Raw genomic sequence first — 23,418 nt, forward strand, 5'->3', positions numbered from 1 at the left:
TTCTTCAAAGGCACATCCTTGAAGGTTCTGCAAGACTACCCCACAAGCAGAAGAGACTGTTGTGTTCACCCTTGAATACTGGCTGCCTTCACAACCAGTGGAATAGAGGGTGAGGGTCTCACAGTGCCCAGCCGCACAAGGGTCTGGTAGGATACCCATAGAATGGGCCTAGCCTGCCTGCCAAGCATAGGATGCTGCTGCTAAACTTAACAAGGCCCAAGCCACCAGCAGACATACCTTCCACCTAGAAGTCCTAATTCCTTTGTCCCAGAGAATGTGGTTGCCCAGTGATGATGAGGGAAAGGCTCAGGGGTACTTTTTCCTCCCAACTGTTCTAGAATGGAGTTCTGGCCTTAAAAACAGTTTTTTTAAAAGCCAGATACATACTTTTGAAGCATGATCTCTTTAAGTATGTACCATGGAAAGGCTGTTTCCCCAGCAGCTTATGTCATTCCTAGAATTCACCTCAGGATGCTGGTGTAGCTTATTGGATTTAATCCACATGCTGCGTTACTTCACAACCACACTCTCTATATACTTATTTTTTTTATTTGTTTGTTTTATTGTTGCATTTATATGCCGCCTTTTGTTAAAAGACAACCCCAAGGCGGTTTACAAAAGTTAAAACATGCAATAAAAAGACAATCAAAATATCAAGCTAAAAAATATAAAAACAAACCAAATTTAAAATCTATAAAATACAAGCATAAAAACAATACAACAGGTAAAAACACACAGAAGCAGCAGTGAAAACAATTATGTAAAAGCCTGGATCAAAAGCCAAGTTTTAACAAGGTTTCTAAAAGCTGTGATGGAGTCCGAGGAGCGAATGGCTCCTCTTAGCCATTCTCTTATTTCTCTTATCCGGCATGTGTGTCCTTAAGAATTTAGCAGTGGAACTCTCGCGTTGCGGGAGTTCCGGCCTGACCTGGGCGAGAATTGAGGGGAAACAAAAAATGGCAGTGGTGGGCCAGCGCAAAACGGCCAGAGGAGGTGGTGTTGGGACGGTTTGGCCTGGCCAGGCTGCCTGGGTGAGGAGGAGGCGGCGGCCAGCTGGCCGCTGGGAGGCAGCGGAGGGGCGGCCTGGCCTGGCCAAGCCATCCCGAGCAAGGCGGCGGCGGCGGTAAGGAGGCGGCGGCCTCGGCAGGCCGCTGGGAGGCAGAGGCGGCGTCTCAGGTAAGGAGGAGCCAGCAGGGGTAAGGAGACGGTGGTGGCCTCGGCTGCCGGATGAGGAGGAGGCCGCCACCACTGCCCGGTCTGGCCGACAAGAGCAAGAGGCAGCAGCGAGTGGGGCAGCCTGCCTGTTTCAAGAGTGGGGCAGGAGGGAGGGAGGGGGACAAGAGAGAGTGGGACAGGATGGCGGGGGGACAGCTGGCCCCAAAGAGCACACAGATGCTCTGTGCGGGTCGGCTAGTACAAGATTATTTTCCTAGTCAACAGTGATGGGCATCATGTAGGAAGTGTCTGCATGCATATATGCAGTTCCAATTTGCTTTGAGGGTGGTGGGGAAACTTTCCCATAAAGCTATGGTTAAGCAAGAGTGACCTTGTCTCCCTACATCTGTAACAATCCCATAGTGTTCTTTATGAATTGAAGAACGCTACTTGGAGAAATGGTGCATTCTGAGCTATCAGCCAAGCTTGGAATTACAGGTCAGTGAAGCAGCCACCCTGTTGCTCCGATGTTCTCTCCCACGGTTTGATTTGCCTTGGCTGATCACTCAGCATGCCTGGACATGTGTTCGTGCAGAATGTGAAGCCATTAGTGTCTTGGCAACATTTTCGCGTAATGCTCAAGAAGGGTAATGGAATCTGGGGCCACATTTCTGCAGGCAAATGTACCAGTGCAGTCTGTCAAGCCTGCATATTGTTTGGCTCAGACCATCTGGCACATCTTTTGGACATTAAAGTAGACATATGCCACTTAGACGAACATAATGGAAATTTACCGCTACAGGGTCCTGAGGTGAGATGCCCCTCTTGGTTGAACTGGCTGACATACTATGCATTACATATGCAGTGAGACGTTATGTTTCATATATTACATTATTACATATATGTAATGTTTATTACACAAACGTTATGTGCATATGCATATATATTACATATGCAGTGAAATGTTATGTTTGTGCAGTTGCGCAGGAGTGCTGTTGCGGAAGTACAATTGTGCAAACAGAGTTGAGCAACACTCCAGTCATTATATATAATGGTTGCACTGTCACAAATTTCATTTGCATAATTTTTGCACTTGTGGACCAGCACTCTTGCAGCACTGCACAAGCACATGCATAACAATGTGCAGTATGTCAGCCACTTTCTGCAGCTTTCATACCCTCAGATTTTGTACCTCCTGCTGGAAGGTCCCCCCTGCCCCGCCCCCGTAAACCCAGAATGTTGCATCCACCAAAATGTTTTAACCAAAACACATTCAGAATACGGGCCAGATGTTCTGGGGAGTGGGGGTTAGTTGGGGAGATGTTGTTTCCACACTTGAGCAGAGGTTTACTGGTCTTGGTTTTAGAGTTATCACATTTCTTGAGGCTCAGATCCTGAGACTCAGAGGGAAGGGGTGCTCTAGAGTTCAAAGGTGACAGAAAAGGGAGCGAGTAGATCCTGGCATCACTTGGTGATTTAAAGAAGAGAGAGCTCAAGTTACCCCTATGTGATGCTCAGGAACAGATTATGCAAATGAAAAAGGGCTTTTGGAGGGAGGAGAGAGGCATGGAAATTGCTCCCCCTGCCCCCTCCATGCCTGATCAGCTGCGCAAGAAAGCCTTCAGTGTGGGGTAGCTGAAGACTCCTTGTGGATCTGCCTCCTCCTTCTGTCACTGGAGCAGTAGCCAGAGGCGTGGCTATAATGAGCAGGTGGGTTCAAAGAAACTGGGCCCCTGAGCTCCTGAGAGCCCCCCAGCTCCACCCCTCCCTCTTTTCTTCATTATCTCCCTCTCTCCAAGGGGCTGCCAGAGAGAGGGATGAACACGGGCCCCCTCTCCCCTAGCTACACCCCTGGCAGTAGCAGCCTGTACAGGTGGGCACAGGGTGGCAGCAAACTAACCACAGGCACCCCCTCATTCCCACTCTCCTCTCCTTGAGCTGGCTGCCTTGTTGTGCCTCCCCTCCCCCACCCCCATATTAACACCAGGTGTGTCGGCTGTTCATTTGCCTGGGAACCATGCACTGGAGGGCTGTGGAGAATGTGTCAACCAGTCTATTTCCGCTTCCTTCCAAGTAAATGTGCATAGGAGTGAGCTGCGTGCATATAACTTTTCCAGGATCCACAGCCCTGCAAAAGACTAAAGTGTGTTAGGATACTGAGGCTGTCCTTTTTTCTTTTTTCTTTTTTACAGCACACTATGCATGTTACGCTTCTTCAAGAATGTGTCCTTCTACTCATTTGCTACTTGTGCAGGTAACCTAGACTCTTAGAAACAACAGCACACTTTCACATTACAAGTTAAAGGGTACCCAGATGCTTACAGGTCTGTTATCTAGTTATCTGCTTGTTTGCACAGGTCCTGCCCCTGCTACTGTCTTCCTTCCATACTCATCCTGATTTATTGTGTTCCTGCAAAGGTATAAATCCTGACGCTTTCTTCATGTGGGCCATGGGGAATCTTCAGGCACAGTGTAAAGGCACAGGATTCTTCAAGGAGTCAGTTGTTGCTTTTGACAACCATTTGAAGAAACACACCGAGACAAGCAAAGGCTTAAGCGGTAAGCAAAGGTCTCTTTTAGATGCTGTTCAAGGAATGCTTCAGATTCGATGCAAAAGGAGTCCCTTTGAAATATGTATGTGACATTAAATACATTTGGAAATGCTTTTAAGCCATAAATAATTAAAAGCAGCACTGCTATATAAAGAAAATGCTTCATTCTGCTTGATATAATGCATTATTTATTGCTTTTTGCATTTGAACCAATAAAACTCAAGCTGTCAGCTACACATTTTGGGTTGATTAATCATCTGTCTTTTAATCAAATGTATTTACATGAATTTGCATATTACCAGAATGTGAGTAAGGGACAGTATTAAAGGAAGGGCATTGTTTTCCTAAAGTGTGGAAAGGAAAGATGCTCCTTGATATATATCTATAATACAAAGCTGCTTGGGACTCACTCACTGACATGAAACTCCCAGACTAAACCACAACAGAGAGAAACATGCCATTTTCACTGGTAGGTTCCAGACCTCACCTAGACTACCCTCCCCCACAAAAAAATCCCAGAAAAGTTCATTGCTTTCCTAGAAAATGTAGAAAATTGTCCCATTGAAAAGCATGGGGAATGAGACCTCAATGACAGAGAAAAAGACTAGAGCCTCGGGAGTTATGGTGTTCATATGCTTGCAAAGTGTGTGTGTGTGTGTGTGTGTGTGTAAAACTAGTTTAAGAACCTGAAGATTACAATTGTACAGTGGAGCCAAAATGGGTTTTAAAAGGAACAAGTTTAAACCTAATCTGCACTGTGGCAGAGGATACAATTGACACATTTCAGCTGATCTGTTCTGTCAGTTTCAGTGGCCTGTACTTCATTACTAGAAGGCAAACCACAATTTTCCTTCCACAATATAACCGCAGACTTTGGATATAAACAAGTAAATTCTTTCTGCGGTAGGAAGGGGATAATTAGTGTGTATGTTGGTGCATGTATGGAGGTGGTCTGATTCAGAACTGAATATGGTTTTTTTTAAAATTATTTTTTTTGCTGTACACGAGAGAGGAGAAAATACAGATTGGAACAAATCCACACATTCTTCATGGCTCATGAACTGTACCATGGGAAATAACTTGCACTTTAGTGGTTTATCCTGCCCATATTGGCTTGCAGCAAATCCATATTGTACCTGTCTTTACACACACACCCCGCATCCACAGCTAAGAACAGCTTGGGCAGTAGATTTTAATCAGGCTAATAATGCATGGGGTGTGTGTGAGTTAAATTGTCCTTCTCCCAGAGCCAAAATCCTGATCTAATGCAGGGAAGCACCTGCTTTTAAACCACTAGCTGCTTTGGACAATGCTCTGTCCAACTGGCCCACCCATGTGATATAAAGGCAGAAACGTGCAGTGAGTGCACCCCTCTCTCCCCAACCAGGGCACCATTCTTTAATCCTCATCCGAACTGCCCCTCTACATATGGTCTAAATACTGCTTTAATGCGGAAAGGAGTGGTTGAATGGCTAAAAGGCTGAGGTTACTAATACTATTGGAAGTTCCATATGCAAATGGAGCAGTCTATAAGAAACTTCCATTTATGTTTCTTATGTGAAGATGAGAATACTTAATCCACAGGCAGGATTAAGGAACAGCACACTGGGGTGAAGTGAGTGAGCACTCATGGCACACTCACATCTTTAACCTGTGGGATGGGCTGGTTAGGCAAACACTATCATCTGCCCAAAAGATGACAAGAAAGCCCAAAGGAAAAGGTGTCTGTCATGTGGGAGATGCACAACTAGGTCTCCAAAGTCTAGAGTCTGGACTTTGGAGACCCAGTTGTGCATTTCCCACATGACATCTACCTTGGCCCATATATGTCCAATTCAAATCAGTCAGATTTGTTTCCTGGGAAAACCTATGTAGATGAAGAAGCATGCATGGAGTTTGTTTTTTACATGCCAGATGAAATGTTCTGTGCAGTATGGAAGTTTTTCTGCTCAAGCTTTCTGAAAATGAAGATGTACTGATAAGGCCTACTGATCATGTGAGAAGCATGTCAGAGGTTGACATTACTGGATAGCTGCCAGGGCCCAGGACTCAACAGAGAAGCCACTGTCGCTCCCAGAAGCACTCTGGCCCTGCACTCCTCCTCTTCCACCTCCCTTGGTGGTGGTTGTTTATTATTTATTCATCATATTTATATACTGCCTGATATGTGTATCAGAGTAAAATCAAGTTAGAACAGTTTCACAGAATAAAAACAGCTACAACAATTTCACAGGCTAAAAACAAACAGTTTAAAATTAATTTCAGTTTAAAGCCTGGGAAAATAGGTGTCTCTTAAGGGTCTTTTAAAAAAGCAATCAGAGATGGAGATGCTCTTATTTCAACAGGAAGTATATTCCAAAGCCCTGTGGGCAGCCACAGAGAAGGCCCAGTCCCAAGTCACCACCAAACAAGCCAGTGGCAACTGTAACCAGACCTCCCCAGGTGATCTTAATAGGCGGCAGGGTTCATGACAGCACTCTCTTAAGTGCCCTGGACCCAAGCCATTGAGGACTTTATAGGTAATAACCAGCACTTTCCCTCAAAAAATATCAGCAGCCAGTGCAGTTCTTTTAAAATTGGTGTTATATGGTCCCTTTGGGTTGTCCTAGAAACCAGTCTGGCTGCCACATTCTGTACCAATTATCATTTTCGGACTATGTACAAAGGCAGCCCCACAAAGAGTACATTACAGTAGTTGAGCCTGGAGGTTACAAGCATATGCACCACAGTTTTAAGGTCATTTACCTCCAGAAATGGGTGTAGCCGATGTATCAGCCGAAGCTGCTGCTGTTGCCTGTTCGTCTGACCTCTTTGAATGTTCAAGCAGTGACAGGAGCAAGGAGAAGGACCAGCAGCCTCTGCTAAACTCACCTTCTTCCTCTAGGTGGACATACCAGTTGGGCTCAGAGGAAGAGAACAAAGAAATGCCTCTGGGCAATCATAGCAGCAGTGAGAAGGAGGAAGGAGGGCATGCTGAGGAAACCTTGCCCAAGGGGACTCAAAACCTGGAGCCTGGACTTCTTGTGGGTGTTTTGCAGCTAGCATAATGCAAAGGCTATGCCATGAAAAATGGTAGCAGAGACCAAAGTTTTTGTTCCATCTTCAGGCAGACCTCTGCATCACCAGCATGGGTCACCCAACTCTGGCTTGAGGATGGAAGCCTGGTAGGGAACAAGCCACTAGCTAGAAATGATGTGAGGATGGAGTTTAACTGAGAAAGGGATCATCAGTCCATGTGGATGCAAAAACCTTGCTATTATAAGTGTTCTGTACAAGTATATCGGAGTTAAACCTATATATACAATTAGATTGAATTCATAGAGAGGCCTGGTGCTTCCTTAAGGGGACTAGGTCCAACAGAAGGCCTGAGATCAAATGAGCGTTCAGGTTGCTGGCTGCTCACCTTCATGAAGCACAAGAAGTTAATTTCTAGGAAAATAACACAGGTCTGTCTGGAAGCCCTTTTCTTTAAATCCTGGGTCTAGGATTCTCTGTAGTTGCTCAGTGGCTCACTGTGACTGACAGTGGTGTCTGCTCAGTGGCCCATCCATCTACTGAAAAGTTACATAAACCAAGGCTGGGTTGAGCCCTAGCACTGGAAACAGGTGCTGTGCAGCACCACAATCCTGATTGAAATTATGCGGAGGGCAGCATATAATCTATGAAGGGGGAAGGGTTTTTTTTCCCTTCTCTTGGAGAGAAAGGATCTCTGAAGGGAGCTTAGCAAATATAATTGTGAACCTCTTCCGTACAGTTCAGAGATTTGGAAAAACAGTGTAGATCACTTTGGTCACACCATGTTATTTGAGCACAGAAACAATAACTGTTCATTGTACCTTTTTTACATCCCTCCCACCCCCCCCCAAGGCCACTTCCCAACATGAGCAGAGAGAGCTGCTTGGAATTTTGTTTAGTGTGCTGCTCACCTCTTCCCATGGCTACAAATACAAAACACATATAGCCACTCCCTTTCTATTGCACAGGGTATGTTGAATAATTCAGAATCTAAAGCATAGCTTAATGCCTTTATTGTGCCAAAGGAAAGTGATTGATTTGCCATGGAGATCATCTTAGAATCGTCTCCCCAATTCACTGCTTTTGGCCTTTCCAGTAATGGGAGGCACTTATCAAATTTGAATTCTTAGGAAACAGAATGGCATATACCAGTCTATATTTAGCAGCAACAACCAAAAAGCAGCTGAGTCAGCTGACTGGAAGCTACTAGCCTGATGTGCAGCCTTGGTTTAGACAGCACATATTCAGTGCTGGAATCAAAGAGAACAGACAGCACCGGAGAGACGCCGAGCCTAAAGTTTTAAAAACCATCAAGCTGTTCCTGAAACAAACACATTAAGGTAAGAAGAGGGTAGGGCATTCTAGTGGGAATGCGGTCGGTCATAATGAATGCTGTGATTAGAATTTAGACCTCAAAGAGATCAGATTATGACAACAGATCAGTGCTTCTTATTTTTTGGTCATGAGAGCAGGAAAACCAGAGTATAAGAGGGTGACCCACATCATGATTTTTGTGTAAACAAACTGGTGCAACAGAGTTTCTGAGATTCTTACTCTATGTATTACCAGGGAATGTCCTAATGAATTCAGTGAGATGTCCAGGGTACTTAAGAGAGCACCTTTTCTATCATGAACCCTGCCACCTATTAAGATTATCTGGAGAAATCCAGATACGGTTACCGCTGGCTCGTTTGGTGGCAACTTGGGACTGGGCCTTCTCTGTGGCTGTCCCAGGGCTCTGGAATACACTCCCTGTTGAAATAGGAGAATCTCCCTTTCTGTTTGCTTTCAGGAAGAAACTCAAGACATACCTGTTTTCCCAGGCTTTTAACTGAAATTTAAATTTTTAATATGTTTTTACTTCTGAGACTGTTTGTATCTGTTCTATGAATTGTTAACTGATTTTCATATTATGTTTTAACTTGTACACCATCTGGAGATTTCTATATCAGGAGGTATAGAAATACAATAAATAATTAAATAAGTAATAGTGTTTCCACCTTTTACCCAAGTAATGGAAACCGCTTTTTAAATTTCTAGTTGAAGAGAGAATGCTAAGAAACTGGACTTGTTTGTCCACCATGGTTTTTTTAAAAATATACATTTAAAGGAGAAGTGAGTATAATGTGGATGATCATAATCTATTTTCAAGATGGGCAACTGTAATGAAAACAATCCTGTCACATGGTCCCCTTCCCATGTGCTGTGAATTGGTTTGTATTGGCCTATAAACATATGAATTCTAAAAAGGTGGTGCTTCTCAGTTGAGTGGTCACCATCTTGTTTCGCAGTGGAAGATGGGTTAAAAAAAATCCTCTGTCAGGATACCCTATATCCCCTTCCCATATGCTTTGAATTTGATTTGTACTGAACTGCCCACACATGTTTTAAATGGGTAGTCCTTATAATCTGAATGGCTGCCATCTTAAAACGAGATGGTGGATTGAAATAAAACAAGACCTCCTTCTATGTGCTGTAAATCTGGTTGTACTAGGCTGTAAATACAATAGTTATTGGGTGAGGGGAGATAGGCAGACAGACAGACAGACACAAACTGACCTCATAAGCCTTCGCTTTGGAAAGTAGGCCAAAAATGGATTTGGGGCAGGAATATGGTGGAGGTTGTAAGAAAGATGCAAAGTTCATGGGTGAAGCTATAGGGGTCAAAGCCATTCCCTTTTAACAAAGGATTATTTCAGTTCTGCAGTTGATGCCCTTTCTCCTCCCATGTCCACAAATATACCTGCAGAGGATTGTTGAGATTAAACATGCAGGTGTATCCAGCAACAGGTACACCAGCCATAGCAGAATAAGCTACTTAACCCTTTCAACTCCTTAGGTCCTCTGCTAGGTTCCCACAACCAAGCACCCTTGGTATATGTGGGAAGGGCACAAATAAGGGGACAGAGATGTGGTCAGGCCTGAGGCAGCATTGTTCTGCTAAGAAGAAAGAGGTTTTGAAGAGCACTGTTCTAGAAGGTCAAGGCTGACAGTGGAGTTGCATTTCAACTTAAGGCATGTATGTTGCTGAGGCTTTTTAAGTCAAAGAATGGAGATGCAGAGATTCAGCTGGCCAGAGAGAAGGAAAAAGCAAAAACACTGACACGATGAGTGGAAGAAAATAGGCATATATGGGTTAGCTTAGTGGCTAAGAGAGCATGAAACAGGCATTTCACTTGTGCCTCCTGAACTTGCTAAGTGACTTTAGACAAGCCAAGACCACTCAGCCTCTACTCCCCAACTGGGGTGGATAATATGGGGACAATAATACCGACAGGGTTGTTGTAAGGAGTATAAGGTAGTACATGTGAAACGCTTCAAACACTTGATAGCATGATACATATTTGTGCAACCTTGCACAAATGCATTGTTACTGTGTATTACTCTTGAGCAGTATGTCAGTCACTCACTATTATTATTATTAAATAAAAAATTAAGGAGTATCCCATTTTGAACATTAGGGTCAAAGATGGGCCCTAAAAAGGATTATCATTCCTACAAGAGAGAGGACCTTTTTTCACACATATCAGCTGCCCTGCATGTAATTGCAATTTTAGCAATGATGAATGTGGGGTCAAACATGGTTACCAGAGTTTGATAATGAACTACAGCTATATTTATAACTTTTTCTAACTTTTGATCTTCAGCTAAGCAATTTTTCCTTGAAAGTTGTATGAGATCTGTTTAAGAAGCAGAACAACCTGTTACTATGTTGGAAAAGAAGAAAATGCTGTATGATAAGGGTGTGCAGAACCAGTTCGATTCAAACTGGCCTAGATTGACCAGTTCGAGCTTGAACCAGACAAGCCCCTCAAAAAGGAGGCCGGGCAGAGTTCCAACCGGACTGGGACCGGGTTGTATCAAACTACTTTGGCCAAGTTCAAACCGGTTGAAGGGGCTATGCTTGTAAAGGGAAATCCAGTGCGGATTCCCCTTTACAAGCAAAGGGGATTCCTACCTCCCTATCCCCACCCCGTTCCTCATGAGACAGTCTAAAGATGTAATATGCAATGCTCGTGGTTTAGACCTTTTGTTATTCTGTCATAAGGCAGAATTATTTTTAGTTAATGGTGCGATCTCAACTGACTTTCCTGCGGAATTTGCTGCGGAAACCCTCACAGTGCTTGACTATGTAGCTATTACTTATAGCTTGGCCCCGCAGGTGAGTAATTTTAGAGTTCTCCCCCACTCTGAGAGTGATCACTTCCCAATGCTTTTGACTCTCAGGTTGAAGGGCAGGACACACCCAGTGGGTACTCAGGAGCCGTGCCCAGACCAGGGTTGGGTTCCCCAGAAGCTAAGATGGTCTGAGGCTCAAGCTAGGCAATTTACTGATGCACTTAATTCACCTAATCTTTCCCGTCTCCGTGACGTAATCATTGTAGGATCTGCCACTCATCTGAGGAGATCTGTGCTAGACTGCTACGAGAGCATTTTGTCTCTATTGCTCCCTGTTCTTGTTAATCTGTCTCCTCCATCCAGCAATCGTTTAAAGTTCTCCTCCTGCCCATGGTTTGACAGGGAGTGTGTAGTTGCAAAAAGAAATTTACCTAGTGCTCTTAAGTGTTATGCCGAGGGAATATCTAACATTACTACACAGGAGCTCCACACTAAGAAATTACAATATAAGCAACTATTAAAATTTAAGAGATTCCAGTTAGTTAAGCGCAATTGGGCTGAATTAATAGAGGCCGCTAAATCCAAAAGCTCCACTATATTCTGGAGGCTAGCTTCACCTGTATTAAATAGAGCTCCTACACCTCCCCCATTTATTATATCTGCAGAGGTCTGGGAACGACATTTTTCCACTTTGTATAAGAAATGAGATGCAGCAGTATGTAACATTGATTTAAATATTGATGACTTGCCTCCCTGGAAGCCTGTCTCCTGCATGGAAGTTGAAAACCTCATTAAACAATCTAAAAAAGGTAAAGCCCCAGGAATTAACTGTATTTCCATCAAAGTTTTGTTAGCAAATTTTGTTAGCTAATTTGTTAGCTAATTTGGATTGGTGGATTCCGATGCTAGCTTCTCTTTTCACGTACATAGATTTAACAGCTAAAATACGGAAGGATTGGGGCATAGCTATCTTAATCCCCATTTATAAAAAAGGGAAATGTGATGATCCTGCTAACTATTGACCCATAAGCCTCTTAAACACAATCAGCAAACTATACGCCAAACATCTATTAGGCAAACTGACCAATTGGATGGAATCTAACAATGTTTTAGCTTCTGAAGCGGGCTTTAAAGTGGGCCGTTCCGCCATAGAGCATGCTTTTACCCTCCAATTTTTAGCTGCCAAATACCCGCAAAACCCAGGCTCTGCTCTCTACGTAGCCTTTATTGATTTAAAGTCAGCTTTTGATTACATCTCTAGGGAAAGACTTTGGATGAAGTTGAAAGAACTATCAATTGACACCCGCCTTCTGCTATTAATTATTAACTTACACAAGAATTCTTGCTTAAAGGTTTGATACACCCTGAGAGGTCATTTATCCCCAAAAATCTCCACCTTTAGAGGAGTAAGACAGGGCTGCGTACTAGCACCTATTTTGTTTAACATCTATATTATTTCTGTAGTGTCCTGTCTTTCAGCTTCTGCCATTCACTCTCCAAAACTGGCCAATAGACATTTCCCCATTCTTCTATATGCAGATGATATGGCCATCATGACCCAGACTCCCATAGGATTAAAATGTTCCCTTGGTATATTATATGATTTCTGTAGGGAGGAATCAATTGAGGTCTATTATCACAAAACGAAGATCTTAGTATTTGCCAAACGTCCAAGATATCACAACTGGGGTTATGCAGGGGCACAAAATCGAGCAAATCAACTCATTTAAATATCTTGGAGTTGTTTTCCAGTCTTCTGGCTAGCGAAATGCCCATTTAAATTTGTCCATACAAAATGCTCAGATTTCTACAAATAAAATAAAATCATTCCATTTTACGAGAGGGGCCTTATTTATCCCAGCGGCGATTAAGTTATTTGTCGCTAATGTTTATCCCTTATTTTTTTATGGTGCCCAATTGGGGCCTCCTAGTAATTTTGGCCTGTTGGAAGTTGTACAGTCTAAATTTGAGCTATTCTTCAAGTTCCCCCCTGCGTTCCCAATTCTCTTACCAGACAAGAGGTAGGTCTGGTGCTAAGGTTCACTCTCACCCACACTTTGAACTCCTTTAGGAGGTAGGAATCCCCTTTGCTTGTAAAGGGAAATCCTCATTAGATTCCCCTTTACAAGCATAGCCCCTTGAACCAGTTCAACCTGGTTCGACCACACAAATTGAACCACTGTCTGGTTCTAATGAACCAGTTTGTGGACCAATGGTTTGGTTTTAATTTGGCTCAAATTAGAACCAAACTGCTGAGAACAGTTCTGTGCCCAGCCCTACTATGTAGTATGTGAGATATGCCACAAAATAGAAGTGGACAATTTCATTTCAAAACTCAGCATGCCGGCTTGATTGTATGTTCTGGTTGCAGCTTTCATACTTGATCAAAAAGTCTTTATAGGTAAGCTTGGCATCATCACTTATTTCTTCCATAAAACAAATCTTATAATATAGCTACCAGTACTTTAAGATACATGTTGATTATCTCCAACTCCAAAAAAAATTTACAGTAAAGTTCAGAGACTGAAACTCACTTAGTTCCATGACTAAGTTCTAAATTCAAACACTATAACTAAAAAGATTTGTAAGCCAAACAGGGTATAAAGCTTAACCAACAACTGAACTGTATTAGTTTAAGAGAAAGTCAAAAGGCCCTTAAAAAAAATTAGGGGGTCCTTGAGATAGTTTATGTAGTAGCTTTAGGACTACTAAAGCTACCACTGGGTGTTTCCAGACAGCAATAAAACATACTGGAACAGCACTTTGCAATCACAATTTTATTCGCTTTTCACACACACCAGCAGGCTTCTTTGGCCAAGCTTGTTCGAATCAATGCTTTGTCCAAACGGACAGCAAATAGCACTGAGAAAACTAACTTGGCAAAGAGGCAGCTTTTAATGTGGTGATTCTCTTTATTTAGCAGGGGGAGAGTAACTGGCCCTCTCCACCCGCAGCACAGTACTTCCAGTGACTGTTGCTGATGTCTATCTTATGTTTCTTTTTGGAATGTGAACCCTTTGGGGACAGGGAGTAGGGATGTGCACGAAACCGGTTCGCCCGGTTCGGTTCGGATCCGAACCAGGAGGGGGTGGTTCGGTTTTGGTTTTGTTCGAACCACCCCCTGGTTCGGTTTGGATCCGAACTGGTTTGGACTGGTTTGGACACCCAGAAATTGGTAGGATGGTAGCTGGAACCCAGGTGTACCTGTCACCCACACCCCAAAGCAATCGGACACTCGTACAATTTTTTATGAATTTTTGAAAATTATTTATATTTTTTCTCATAGGATATAATGGGACTAGAACCAGGCCATTATTCCTTATTGTGGAGCACCCATGGGTGCCAACAACCATGCAAACCCTGAAGCAATCAGACAACCCTATGATTTTTTATGAATATTTGAAATATTTTTAATTATTTTTCTCATAGAGTATAATGGGACACAAACCAGTCCATATCCCCTATTGTGGAGCACCTAGGGGCACAAAAGCAGGGTGGGTGGTAGACAGACAGGGGTGCCTACCACCCAAAAAATCCCAAAGCAATTGGACACTCCTCTGATTATTGGTGAATTGTTAAAGTATTTTTGAATTCCTCATAGAGAATAATTAGGATTGCAGCAAATGTATAGCTTCACGTCGGGGGGAAAGGGGTGTCGTAGAGTGCAGTGTGGTGGGTGATAGTTCCTAGGGTGGGCAAGGAAGCTACCTGAATTACTTGAAAGGAATTGGGCAAAGGGGTGATTTTTAAGTGATTTTTGAAGTTTACGCGTCTTTAAGGTTTTTCTCCATAAAGAAGCATGGAGGTGTCAGCAAATGTATAGCTTCACGTCGGGGGCAAAGGGGTGGCCTAGAGCAGTGTGGGGTTGGTGGTAGTGCCAGGTAGGGGCAAGGAATCTACCTGAATTTTTTCAAAGGATTTGGGGAGAGGGCTGGTTTTTGGTTAATTGTTGAAGTTTACGCGTCTTTAAGGTTTTTCCTCATAATAAGTTATAATGGAGCTTTCAGCAGCCCCATAAGTGCACTTGGGGGGTGCTGGGGTGGCCCAGAGCGAGTGGTGGTGTAGTGCACATAGGGTGCCAAACACCCCCATGGGTTTCTAACCCATGGGGTACAGGGTTCTCTTGTTTCTGAGGTATTGAGTGTGGATTCTATGATAGCAAATGAGATTTTCAATGAGACACCATGAATCCACTCTAATATGCTATCATAGAAGAAAGAAAGAAGAAGAAACCACAGAAATCACCATCAGCCAATTACAAAAAAACAACTTTACTGGGAACAGTCTATATTCTGCGACGATATCTATAACAATTGACAATAAAATTCTGGCATCCCGGGTCCTTGGGAAGGACTTGATGTCTGGATAAAACAAACCAGTCAATAACACCTGTCTGGCTGTGTAAACAAGAAATTAATAATAATAATAGCATGGTTTTCTCGGTGCCACCTGCTGGCTAGCTCCTGCATTCCGTGACGAATCACCAATCACCATTCACCATTCAAAAGTAGAAACCAGTTCTTTAGAAAATGCAAGAGCTGGCCAGCAGGTGGCACTGAGAAAATTGTGCTAGGACCCTGAAGTCCATCTGGACAAAGTGTCAGTTTGTGCAGCCATAGACAACAGAAATCTGATGGTATGTGTGGAAAGAAAGTAAAACCGCGCTTGGAAAAGTGCTGCTTCAGTGCTTTTTACTGCTGTCTGGAAAAGGCATTCATCTGTCCCCATGCTCACTAGGGATGTGCACAAACAGTTTGTGTACTCCCTGAGGTGGCACGCCTTTCCTGTTTGCCCCCTCCTTGCTGCTTTACCCTGCTGGCACTTGAGTTTGAAAGAGATGTGTGGAGCTGCAGCATTCCTTCCTACAGCCCAAATCAGCACTGCCATGGCCATGGCCATGGCATTGGCATGCACAGGTGTGCACATGGGCAAATAGCCGGCATGCATGCGCCGCCCCCCCCCCCCCCCCGCTGCCCATCAAGCCAACTCAAATGCCGGCTTTCAAAAGAGGTTCAGCACTCCAGGAAGGGAGCACTGAACCTGTTCATGCACATCCCTAATGCTCACCATGAAAAGTCCATCATGTGGACCCAAAGTTCAGTCCTGGGCTGGTCCCTTGTCATCTCTGTGGGCCAGCCCACAGGTATCCATTCATCTCAGTTAGAGTGAAGTGGGTATGGCATAAGCCACAGGCATCTATGGCAAATGATTAGGATGTTTCTTCTATGCAAAAAGCGGCCTGTACTAAGCAAACAATGTATACATGCAGGGTACTTCTTTTAAACAGGTACAATAATGGGCATGTTGGACAGCTCCCATATTATATTATTTTTATTATTATTATTTTTACATTTATATCCCGCTCTTCCTCCAAGGAGCCCAGAGTGGTGTACTACATACTTGAGTTTTTCTTTCACAACAACCCTGTGAAGTAGGTTAGGCTGAGAGAGAAGAGACTGGCCCAGAGTCACCCAGCTAGTATCGTGGCTGAATGGGGATTTGAACTCGGGTCTCCCCGGTCCTAGTCCAGCACTCTAACCACAACACCACGCTGGCTCCATATATGACCGTGTCCACTATTTAAACAGAAGGAACATTTATTCTGCGATGATGCTTACAACATGTGATCATTCCAGCAGCATATTTAGCATTCACATTGGCTAATTATATCCTGTATATTCTTTACAGCAATGGCTCCCCGGATAAGACTGAACATAGGAAAGCCTCTCCCAACCATAAATGAAGCCCTTGAGGATATTCTAGAAGAAAAAACCAGCAACACAAAAGGGGTTGGAAATGTTTACATGTGCCCACATTCTTGCTCTGGTGAAGACTACCTTCAGTCTATCTGCCAGCTGGCAAGACCCACATTTCCGTTACCACTTCTGGAGAGTAAACGTAAAGCCCAAGACACAGACAAGCTGGGAGTACTGCATCACAGCAAGATGGTCTTCAACTTGCCTGAGACACCAAAAATAATGTCGAAGTGTAAACTAACTGACACTCTTCCTAATCTAAAGTCATTGGAAAGAAATTGCTTTATTCTTGATCATATCAAAACCGACTCCAACTCTAAGGCAAACCCACTAGAAGAGATGTATACAAAAGATCAGAAGACCCATCAGTGGGGACGTTCTTATGGCAGTGAGAACACTGGTCCTGTCTATCCACAGTACATCTGTTATGGTACCCATTTATCTATACCCCAAGAAAAAACTATAGAGAAACAAGATGTAGTTGATTTCCCTAGGCTTCTCTCCCCAAGACCAGTGCAGAGGGAAAACAGCTGCCCAGAGCTAAAGAGTCTCAAAAACCACGCGAGGATGCCGACTCTGAAAAATGGTCCAAATCAAAACGAAAATGACCCCCTCATTGTTAATGGCAAATCAATCTGGCTGTATGCACCCAGAGAAAACCCACTGGATGCCAAGATTTTGAGACCTTCCCAAAGAGGGCAGCAGACTCTGAAGGGAGCAGCATTTCTTGAAAGAGAGCACCTGAAGCCTTCCTTGCTGAATCCCAATGTGAAGAAAGAGATGAACAACAGAGAAGGATATATGGAATACTTCTATATTGATCAAAAAGCTACAAGCCGGCACTGGATTTCAGAATACCAATGTGCTTGGAAAGAGGCAAAGGTGAGAGCCTGCCTTCTCCCTGCTATTGCAGAATCATGAATGCCCCATTATTTGAGGAAAATATGGATGGCATCTCTCTCTCCTTCTCAGAGAGCATTCTATCATTTTTAATGTTGCAGAATGCTGATTTACTGTAAAATGTACACAGCAGTCTGAGGGTCCAAATGACCTGAAGAATATCCAGAGCTTCAGAGAATCAAATGAAGGGAACAAATGACAGGGTTCCATGCAGAACACATTGCAAGCTTAGTTATCTTGGACATTTCAATTACTGGAGTTCAGAAATTGAGTTGTAATTACTTTACAGCCTATAACCTATTGTATCTTTTGGCAGTATGAAAACAGACAATCCATATACTAAATTATTTCCAATCTACGGAGCCAAGTTTGTTCAGATCTCGGCTATATGTTTTGGAGAAGTGTTTATATTCAGCAGAGTTTCAAATTCTGTACATGCCAGACCTTCACCCAAAGGATCCTTACATTCTTGCTGGCTTTTTAGCAAAAACAAGAAGATGGTCAAGAGGAGCGAGAAACACAGACCTAGTTAATCAGATTGTAAGAAAACAAGAGTAGTCCTGCTGAATCAATCCAAGGGTCCATAAAGTCCAGCATCCCCGTTTCCTACAGTGACCAACCAGATGCCTCTGGGAAACCCATAAGGTGAAGGCAATAGCTCTCCTTCGCCACTTCCCTCCCAACAATTGGTATTCAGAGGCATACTACCTCTCACCTGGAACTAGCATGAAGCCATCATGCCTCCTTCTTGAAATGATCTAATCCCCTTTTTTGCCATCAGAGCTGGTAGCCGTCACCACATCTTGTGGGAAGTTAATTCCATACATTAATTATGCATTGCATGAAGGAGTACTTTCTTTTGTCTGCCCTGGTCTTCTTCAGTGGGCTCGCTAGATGCAGGGTGCATTTTCATACAAGCAGTAGTGTGTGCAAACCGCTCAGCATTGGTCGCGTAGAAGCTCCCAATTGCCTCATCATTATTCCTTCCCAGTTGTATTGCAAAGCATCCTTTTATAGGGCTTAGGCCCCTCCCTCTGCTGCCACTTTCTCTCAGTAAAGTAAGGCCCTACCTGCTTCCTGTGTTTTTTAGCCATACCGCCCTTTAGAAGGGTCCCTGGTATGTTAGAAGGCTCTCTGCTAAACATATAACCAAGTACCTCATATTTCTTCTACAAGCATAATAATGATGCTCATTGCCTTTTGCCACTTTATTATCTATCTATCATATTTTTATACTGCCCAAGACTTACGTTTCTGGGCAGTTTACAACAAAGTAAAAAGAGAAAAAGTAAAACATTAGTTAAAACAAAAACAAAAAGGTTAAAACATTACAACAATTTAAAATTTGTTAAACAATATTTTAAAACACCATTAAAACAGTATTAATTAAAAGCCTGAGTGAACAGATGTGTCTTTAAAGACCTTTTAAAAGCTGTCAGAGATGGGGAGGCTCTTATTTCACTGGGGTGTGCATTCCAAAGCCTCGAGTGAATTTGAGGTGAACGGCAACGAATCACCCTACTCTCCCTAGCCAGTCCCACTCCCTGCACTGGAGCAGGTACTGATGCTGCCCCAACCCTTCTCTGGTCCCTCGCTTCACATCAATGGCCCACATGCTTATCCTCATCTTCTGGATTCTCCCTTTGTAGCCACGACCTCATTTGGCCTGCTTGCTGTTTGCACATCATGTGAGGCAGTAAATGAAGCTAGGAGCAGCAGCTCCATGCACTGGCTTCTCTTTCCTGCTTTGTTGTTAAACCAGCACCATCTCTCTCTCTCTCTCTCCTCCCCACCCCTTACAAACAGTAAGCAGCGGTCGTGTGTTCCAGGTGACACTGGGAGGGAGAAGAGGGCTGATGTGAGAGCCAGTGAGGTGGCAGGGAGGAAAGTCAGGGCTGGCAACGGAGTGGGGGAGAGTCAAAAGACCAGCACAGCAGCAGCAGCAGCGTAGATGAGATGGGGCAGTGGCATCCAACAGGTGGGATGACACCTGGGGCGGGATACCCACTCTCACACCTGAGACTGATGCCTCATGGGGCCTCATGATGGAAGCACCCTGATAATGAAATGACTTGCCCTCCATTCTGGTTTCTCTAAAATAAAAGGTAATTAATTAAGGATCTCTGTACTTTCCTCATTGCACTGATGCAGAGGTACAAATTCCCCTTTGTTTTAGGGCAGGGAAATTATAGTATTTAGCCTTTTTGTTTCTAGCTTTGACCCGGGAGACTTCCAGGGCACGCTTTTTAATACTGGTACATCAAGTGCTGTGTTTAATGGCATTTATGTTTTCTGATATGAAAACTAGCAAACTGGGCAAAATGCACTGATGGTTTGAGTTTCCTTTTAATTTTTCTAGACCAAACTAGACTCAGCTGAAAAATAATGCTATCTCCCCAGTGTAAATGGGATAAAAAGACAAGCTGTCTATGTTTGTCTCGTATCCTGTTGTTTCTTGCCTAGTTTTGTGATTTAGATGAAACTTTCTGCATCTTCAGTGGTCTCAGCAACCCACCTGGCAGTATGCCATGTTCAAAGCATGTCCTGCTACTTTCTGCATCTACATTATTAACATAAAATATTGTGTACAGTGTCTGTTACAGTACATGTGACATTAAGGGCTGCTGCTTCACATGCTATCAAGTTAGCAGATACACTACATGTACCCCTTGGTGTGTACCTTGTTACATGTAACAGTGATACATGTATGTATGTGTGTATGTATGTATGTATGTATATATGTATTTTTATTATATGTACACATGCAGTAATTCAGACCCAGGACCTGCATGTTGTGTGCACATACATTCAAGAACTGTTTGTCACTTTGATTTATTGCAGGCTTCAGTGCAGGTCTACAGGTACATATCTGCTGAGATTGTAGATTTTGAAGCAGATACTAAGAGGAACCCTACCATTACCATTTGGTGCTGTTGACTATTGCTAGTGTGGCCTATGGAGGCAATTTAACTGGTGTGTTCTTCCTAGAAACGTTGACTGAAACAATGGTAAAGCTGATAGAAATAGGGGCTAAGAATTATTTATTAAATTTGTTTGCAGACGATATGATCCTAACTCATGCAAATTCTGGAAGTTCAGCTAAATATACTAAGGAGAAATTACAAGATTTCATGGAAGTATCAGGATAAACAGTTAATTTTCTGATAGAATATGATCACTATGGCAGAGGAAAATTGAAAATTTGTTTTAGCTCTAAGAAACTGTGGGTTAATAGGAAGGTTGTATATAGACCACAGAAGGAGGGAGAATGGAATTCCAAATTTAAGACTATATTATGAAGCTGCACACTTTGGACATATGATTTCATTTATACTAGAAGACTCAATTAAACAGGGGGTCCAAATAGAGAATGTACAAGAGGCAGATGGTTTTTAAATAAAAGTTCTTTTTTGTTCAATTCCCCACCCCCCACCCCAAAGATAGCCAAGATTAACCATTTGTTTACTAAAGCAATGTTCCAGATATGGAAGAAAAGATATGTGGAGTTGATGGGGACTATTTCCCCCATTAACACCTTTAAAGATGTATTTTGGCCCTGGTAATAAATATGTGTTGATTCAGCTGGATTTATTGAGGAAATATGGGTTATATAGATTCAGAGATTTTTTTTAATGGGGAGGGGTTATGTAATAGGGAACAGATTGAGCATAAGTTTGGTTATCAATCACCATGGTTATTTGGGTTTCAAATTAAAACTATTTTTAGTAATAAAGAGAGAGTAAATTCAGTAACTCAATCACTTACACATTTTGAAAAATTAATTCTGTCTCATCAGGATCAGCCAAAAGGGATAGTTTCCAAAATTTATATACTACTGTTACAAATAGAAATAGGGGACCCTCCAAGAATTTTGAAGGATGTTTGGGAAATGGATTGGGGAAGTCCTACAGAAGAGAGTAAATGGCGATCATTATGGAAGTCTGGAGGATTCCTGGCTGCTTCCATACAAGAGCTACAATGGAAGATTTTTACAATGGTGGCATTTAACTCCAGTAAAATCAGCATATATTTCTCATAATCATTCTGCTCAGTGCTGGAGGAGGTGTAAGCAAAAGGGAACATTTTATCACATATGGTGGTCTTATAAAAAGGTGGTATGTTTTTGGCAAAAAATATTTGGAGAACTAAGAACTATAATGAGACAAAATGTGGAGTGTTCTCTGCAATTAGGGCTATTACATATATTTGTAGGAAATAATGCCAGTTAAAAAATAAGGAACTTGTAACTTTTTAAATCTTGGCAGCGAAAACACTAATTGTTCTACAGTTGAAATATTTGGATCAATTAACAATGGAGCAGTGGTATAATAAGGTGTGGTCAGTTGCGCTCTTAGAAAAGATAACTGATGAGATTAGATTAATGCAGGCTGTGAGAGTAGAACCACAGTTCCACTGTATTTGGGCAGATTATGTTTATTATATTAACAGTACTAGATCTGATTTTGGATTTTCTTGTGATATTTGGAAAATCTGATTGTTAAATGTACTGTGTTATTATGTGATACTGTTCTACATTATTATGTGAATACTGCAAATAAAAATTTAAAAACCTGAACTCTTGTTTCTCAGATAAAGTTGGCTTCCTATTCAATTACTTATAAAGGATAAGTAATTTCTCTGCAACATTAATTGTACCTAGAACAAGCGTATATCTCATATTCTACCATGTCATACATATTTGTGAGGGGTCCTTTGGGTTCTGTCATGGACTAATATGTGGAGTAAAAATAAAATAAATGTCATGCTGTAAGCTTCAATCTTATCCAACCTAATTAGGAGTAAAACCCATGGATATCAGCAGGGTTTACTTCCAACATGCATAGGATTACTAGGAAGTAATCCTAGTAAGTTTGGTGGCAATTTGAGACCGGGCCTTTTCTGTGGCTGCCCCAGGGCTTGGATCTCGCTCCCTGATGAAATAAGAGCATCTCCTTCTCTGTTTGTTTTTAGGAGGACCCTGAAGATGTACCTATTTTCCCAGGCCTTCAACTGATACCATTTTTTAAAATTTTAATGTGTTTTTATCTATTATTATTTTTGTTTTTATGAATTTTAAATATTTTATATTTTATATTATGTTTTAATTCTGTATACCACCTAGAGATTTCAATATTGGGCAGTATATACATTCAATCAATCAATCAATAGGTGGCTTTGTACATTTGAGAGTACAGTGCAGCTCCCAATGGAGGAACCAAAATGACTTTTGGAATTCATGTCTTTGTGCTTCCCATCTGTAGTCCTCAAGCTCCTTGCTCTGCAACACACCCTCTCATTCTAGAAAGAAGCAGGATGAGGATTACATCTCCAATTCTCTTATAAAATTCCCCCTGTTCCTCTGTTCTACTATTCAATCAAGCATTTGTGATGTTAGTGTCTAAGTAAGTGCATTGTGCTACATATAGGATTCTTAGTCTGATAACTGTATATATGCTTTGAGAATCTATGCAAATAAACATTTAAAGATTTAGCTGCTGTGGTCATTAAAAGTGCATTTCTCCTTTTCAAAGGAAAAAGGAATATGAGAAAAGACAGTCTTATAGAATCAACAGGAGTTTTTTCAGATGGCAACTTTACTTTGGGAGGATGGGTATGTGTTCACATATCGGCCAGGTTTCACCCAAAGTCTGTGTGGCACTGGACATCCCCATTAGCATCAGCTTCACCATCAGAAGTAGATGTAGCTGGTTCTAAGTTAGCTGCATCTGCAGGAACAGAAGAGTCAGGTGTAGACCCCGCATGGACGATTTGCGTGACCTGTCTTGATTGTATCAAATTCAGCTGGTGCGATCCTGTGGTTTTGGCTGCAGAGAGTTTTGAGGTCTGATGCTCATCAGATGATTTAGGTTGTGTCATAGTAGACCCCTCTAAAAGGGCATGGTGAATAAGGACTTTGGTCT

The 23,418-nt window shown here is 42.5% G+C and overlaps 1 protein-coding gene across 1 annotated transcript; it reads left to right on the top strand.

Annotated features, from left to right (window-relative positions):
• Nucleotides 1-7,832: 7,832 nt before the first annotated feature.
• LOC128341733 (uncharacterized) lies at nt 7,833-22,073 on the top strand. Its single transcript, XM_053288179.1, has 2 exons — nt 7,833-8,062; nt 16,530-22,073. The coding sequence occupies exon 2, from the start codon at nt 16,532-16,534 to the stop codon at nt 17,516-17,518; it is 987 nt and encodes a 328-aa protein (XP_053144154.1). The 5' UTR covers nt 7,833-8,062; nt 16,530-16,531; the 3' UTR covers nt 17,519-22,073.
• The last annotated feature ends 1,345 nt before the right edge of the window (nt 22,074-23,418 follow it).

Source organism: Hemicordylus capensis, chromosome 2 (assembly GCF_027244095.1).
Source record: "Hemicordylus capensis ecotype Gifberg chromosome 2, rHemCap1.1.pri, whole genome shotgun sequence".
NCBI lineage: Eukaryota > Metazoa > Chordata > Lepidosauria > Squamata > Cordylidae > Hemicordylus > Hemicordylus capensis.